Source organism: Glandiceps talaboti, chromosome 1, assembly GCF_964340395.1.
Source record: "Glandiceps talaboti chromosome 1, keGlaTala1.1, whole genome shotgun sequence".
Lineage (NCBI taxonomy): Eukaryota > Metazoa > Hemichordata > Enteropneusta > Spengelidae > Glandiceps > Glandiceps talaboti.
The window spans coordinates 7,770,269-7,776,297 of record NC_135549.1 but is presented as its reverse complement, the minus strand read 5'-3'; the positions used below and the strand labels follow the sequence as shown (position 1 = coordinate 7,776,297).

General features: G+C 35.6%; 1 protein-coding gene across 1 annotated transcript; it reads right to left on the bottom strand.

The window, feature by feature from the left end:
• Positions 1–2,622: 2,622 nt before the first annotated feature.
• LOC144436549 (small ribosomal subunit protein uS12) lies at positions 2,623–5,742 on the bottom strand. Its single transcript, XM_078125370.1, has 4 exons — positions 5,729–5,742; positions 4,684–4,843; positions 3,410–3,530; positions 2,623–2,853 (listed from the first exon to the last, which is right to left on the bottom strand). Exons 1-4 carry the CDS (start codon positions 5,730–5,732, stop codon positions 2,707–2,709), a joined length of 432 nt encoding a protein of 143 aa, XP_077981496.1. The 5' UTR covers positions 5,733–5,742; the 3' UTR covers positions 2,623–2,706.
• Between the last annotated feature and the right edge of the window lie 287 nt (positions 5,743–6,029).

Below are 6,029 nucleotides of genomic sequence, written 5' to 3'. Positions count from 1 at the left end.
TCTCGGTCCAGGAATGTCAATTAGAGAAAAACCTGAACACTACTAATGAAAGGTTGATGGATATATATTTGTATTCAGAAATTATATAAATTGATAGTTTGAATGAATAAATAAATATATACTGAATATCATAAACATATGATTGACTTGCATTAATATCAACAACACATGTTTTAGATGTACCCGATGTATGCATATCAATATTATCATAGCAATACATTTTTAGCTCATTTGAGTTAACATGCCGTGGAGAAGTGTGTGTGGATATGTCTGCATTAACAAATGAGTCAAAAACTCTTGTTACTTGTAATAGCCCTTGATGTTATTTTATAGTCTGGGTGCCAACTGTGTGGGTGGACATTTAATGGTAACGATAATGTATAGGAACTAGACTACCAGTCATTTTACAGGTCTAGTTTGTATATACATGTATATATTATAGAGGGCGAAATGGTCATAAAATTATGTACATTTTTGGTCAAATTGTAGTAAGAGGAATGGTCAGAAATTTGGTGAGGATGTTTCTAGGGTGCCTATATGAGAAATTGTTAAAAACAAGATAACCAATTGTTGATGAGTACATTAGGTCTAAAAAGATGGTTTTGGTCAAAAAATGCTGGGTACACATAAATTGTTGTAAAGTTTTGTTGGGATATTTGTCATGTTTCTAGGGATGTCTAGGTGAAGAATTGTTAAAGACAAGATGAACGCCATTCTTCATATGATGTGTTAAGGTCTAAATATACAATTTTCAGTCACATGGTTTAGTTTTGGTAGATTGGCCTAATGTTCGATTTACACCTTTCACTGGATAGATTGGGATTGAATTCACTGCATGGTGATTAAAAACTTTAGTGTGCCAATAGTTTAAACTTTATTTGGTCAAAAGACATCATACATTTGCAGTACTGTTTGATGTCTATGTTACTCCTCTGGATGTCAAATTTGGAAACTATTTTGAAGATGACATTAATATCAGTATGGTCTGTTATGTGACTACTGCCATTGGTGCTTTAAGTTATTTTATTTTCTATGGCAGTAGTACATTATGATTGATGTATGCATATATGGATAATGTCTTTTTGCTGAGAGTTCTCAGCAATGAATCTAATGCTGAAAAACTTCTCAAGCTTGGTGTTAATGTAGGATTGCTAGATCGAAAAGCCAATGACAAATCTCCGAGCTATACATGTATGTACACCTTGTACCCATACTCTATAGAATCAGAAACTCTGCTACAAGTAAGAACACCATTGACCCTACTTCAATGTGTGTTTAGTAAATGGGCACACCTTTACACATATGTTTACAGTCATATCTGGATTTCATGACACAACACCTTGGAACCCTACATGCCAATTTGACATGCCAACATCACATGTAGCAATTTCATGTGATGTACCAACTTTGGTGTGCCTCTATCCTCTATCCCTGGCCTTGCTATGTGATGAATCAGTTTTTTTAATTTTGAACAAATATTTTTTCTTTTTATAAAAGTGCGTACTGAGACAAGACCCCCCCCCCCCCCTTCCCTACAGCCACAGTCAATTTCATTTTGTTTAGTTTGCCTAGCCTTATGAACATGTGCATTCAAGTACATGGTGTGTGTTGAACTTGTGAGGCTTCCAGTATGGCATGATAGACTCCTAGGATTACTAAATAGGTAATGGCTACTAATGACAAAGTTTATAGAGCTTCATTTATGATGTCCTTCCTGGAATACATGGACAGAAAACTCCCTTTATCAAATATGTCATGATGTTCCATATTAAATTTGAGTCAAGAGGTTTTTCATTTTCATTGGGTATTTGGTATGTAGAAATGTGCATTCTGACTCAGACCACTTTTAGTGGTCTGAGATTCTGAGCATCCACAAAGTACAAGTGGAGAAAATATGTCCCAGAACTGATTCACTGAAGATGAATAATGGTGGTGCTTTCATAAAGATGCTATCATTCATCACCAAAATTCATATTTGAAAATTACTGCCATAATCCACCTTTACATGCTAATATTCTGTAGACTCGCCAACTGTTAGTCTAATATTTTCTCACCCTATCATCATTGGGCAAGTCACACATTCATTTTTGTGTCTTACAGATTGTTTGACTTTTTTCTATACCGTTAAACAAAAATGGTCCATAATATCAGAAATAAAAAAAATAATCTTTTATCATTACTAGATAGTTCTGTAAGTATATAAACACTTATCTCCCAAGAAGTCTGTGAGGGCCATCCCTCATGGGTTGGTTCAATCTGATTAAAATCCTATGTAGATGTCGGCTAATCAGCAAAATAACGAAGGTAAAATAGCAATGAACGATTGCCGACATCTACATTGGATTTTAATCAGATTGGGGTTGGTCGTGTTAATGCAGGAGGAAACAGGAGTACCCGGGGAAAAACATGCTTTGTTCGGTAGAGTCAAACTGAACGACACTCTTCTTACTTACAGTGTGATAAATTTAATCAAACCCTGAATGGGTTCAAACCTCAGCCACAGTGGTAAGAGACAAGTGGTTTAACCACTCGGCCACTGACGACGTGTTTTCATAGGTATTAGTGTTCAGCAAGAATAGAGCATACACAAACACACCAAAACATACACACCTGAGCAGCCAGTTTGATACTGTTGTAAAACTCACTTTTTAATGAGAACCATTTCAAATTACATTACTTTCACAGTATCATAACAAGATGTGATCCTTATGATCGTGGTCTTTCTTTCTTTTCTTTGTACAATGCCCAAAGTGATACGTTGGCAACTTTGACAACCTTGAACCTGACGCCAGGAATATCACCTACAGCGTGACCTTTTCTACCGAATCCAGCCACCAAAACTTCATCGTTTTCCTAATGCGAAGAAAAGAAATAATTGTTAACTATATCAGCAATATGGTAGTTCCTTACTTTAATATTACATTCCTCAATGAAATTAATAGATATATTTCCAGCAATTTCATAAACCTTCCATTTCTGTATAAGTTTATATATATCATCGCGTCAGTGCAGTAAGGTTGTATCTGCCTATACAATTGCATATCAGATACAACCTTACTGCACTGACGCGACGATATCATGAATGTATTTCACAAGCATGTCATATTCTTCTTACTTGTGATGACATAGCTAAGGCTTCTTTTTGTAGTGTCAAACCTGATGAGTCATTTCAGTGAAACCCACAGTTCATCTCATAATGTAGGCATTCTTTACTTTCTAACACGTCAACCAAACATAAGAAAAGTGTATTGATTTTAGTTAATTTCATTGTAACCATATCTACCATAGTCATATTCATCAAACAGGCCAGCTGGCTTCATAAAAAACTACCAGCTGTCCATTTCAATAATAACTTAGTTTGTCATTTTTGTGTGGGCAAAACCATCACTCCACTACTTCAAGTACTCACTTCAATGTAGTTGAGACAACCATCTCTAGGTACAAAAGCTGTAATTTTCTTTCCATTCTTGATCAGCTGTACACGGACACACTTCCTGATAGCAGAGTTAGGCTGTTTGGCTTCAACACCACTGTCAAGAAAACACACCAATTTAACATCTCAAAATCAAACATATCTTCATACATCTTCAAAGTGAATTGGTTGCCAGATTTTATACAGATTGCTTGCTGTCAAGCATGAAAACAAGTACAATAGTCATCTAATGATAAACATGGTATATCAAACTGTATGACATGTAACATATAACTAATTTTAGTTTTATGTAGTTTAGTGTAATCCAACAATGTCAAAGTTTGGCTTGAAGCAAACTCCTCAGATGGGCAAGCTGATTGGAAAGCATGCCAAACTACACTTTCTTCTTGTAATAATCAACAATACAAGTAAACGTGTTTTCAGTCAAAACCAATCTAAATGGACCTTGTGAATAGCTTTATATTATACCTTAGGTATAGAGGATCAACAGTTCAGGGTGAAAGAATTAGGATTTATTCTTGCCTCTTAACAAAGGATTTAGTTTGTAACCGAAAACCTTACACCCATTCTATATTACATTATGTGGAGAAATACCCAAACTGAACATGTGTCGCAAAATACTTAAACAATAATGTACACCCTCCCAGCCCATAATGGATGAAAGTAAACTTTGGACGACATAATGGGCGAGGCGACAGCCGAGCCCATTATGGAGTGCAAAGTTTGCTTGAGTCCATTATGGACTGGGAGGGCGTACATTATTGTTATTATTTTATAGTTTTGCCAATTCCAGTGAATTTGTAGACCGAGAAACGCAAAACAACATATAATATACACAGCGCTGAACATCATCTGCCATGTTCGGCCCGGAAGCTGAATACTAATCATAGCGACACACGTACGTCACGGTACACATAAACACACATACACTTCAATGAACTGCTGTGAACACAAATTTGTTTCATGAATGCTGATGCGTTGTATTTTTAAACAGTGGAAATGACAATCATAAGTAACAACATACATTTCGAAAAAATACCTAGTCATATGAAGAAACAGAACAAATAAGCTTGTATTGTTATTCTTGTTCCGGGGCCGCGATGCCCAATAACCCAGTACATTATCAGTAATAATGTACAGCGATGACGTCACAAAATTCACTGGAATTGGTAATGCTATAATATAATAATTTATAATCAATCATCGTAACCTGCTGTTTTACAAAAAACAAAACTGATTAACCAACTTACACTTTTTCAAGGACGATGCCTTTAGCATGGGAAGCACCACCAAATGGGTTAGCTTTCAGAGTAGTGCCAGAGTGGGCTTTCTTGTAATCATTATCATGCCATTTCTGTTCACGTCTTGTGTTGCGCAATTTACGAGCTGTACGAAGACCACGTGGTTTACCTGTAGGCAAGTCAAAAAATGGTTAAATATAATTGATGACTTTGTGAAATTACAAAGCATTGACAATCATGAAATAGAATGACATACATCTATACAAGCTACTCTGCCACTACTAGTGAGTCAACATATCAAAGCCAGTACAAGAGTGATGCCCTTTCAGGCAAAACCTAACAATACAAAAACACTGCAAATTCATTGGAAGATTAAACTTTCTTTAATTGTTCCAAGATCCTAAAACCATTTATATCTGTACTATTAATTAAAGACATTTTCCTAAAATATTTTATACTTCTAAGTTCTAATAATCTCTGATCATAAAACAGAATTTATAGGAACTTAAGCAATTCCTGCATATTTTTAAATTCTGGGGAGGGCATCATTGAGTTTGTGATGATAAAGTGAACTGCAAAGACACAATCATGACAGTCTGCTCAGTTACTACGTTAAGGGATATTGTTTACTGTAGGCATCTCATTTCGACCACGGATAGGATTAGTCTTCCCGAAGTATCTTCTACACTTCAACATTACTTCGTATTACAATATAACAGTGACTCTAAACTGTTCTCTTTAATATGACAGTCATAATCCAAATAACATTTCATAGTTGTCTATGAAAATGAAAACGTGAAGCCAAGTAAAGCATGTAGTGAAGTACTAGTATGCGCTGTGCATGCCTCAGTCTCTCCATGCTGCAAGTGTGACATGGCGTGTAGCGATCATTTCATATTGTCCTAAATGTATTTTCTATATTAAGCTATTTAAATTCACCACATTGAAACAAATTGATTGACCATCATAATCAAATTGGGGATGTTAATTGTGTAAACAAGTTGCCTTTTAGGTGATAAAACGCTAAGTTTTCTTTATCACATGGAAGACTAACCCATGATGTCCGACGGCAAGGAGAAAAAGGACGAGACTGTAGAAAACGAGAATAACGTACCTTGATAACTTACCAAACTTTGCTGTTGAGGGCGTTGTTTGTCAAGGGTCAAATTGACGGAAACTCCTTCTTTAGAACAAATTGGTTTGTCACTTTCAAATCAACAAAATAAATGACATTTCAATATTTGAGGATGGCGTCTTAAAGTACGTGGGAAGTCATGGATATATGAAAATATGAGAATATGTATAGCTCATCAACTTAGAGGGCGCTTTCCCGAACCAATAATCACGTGATAGTT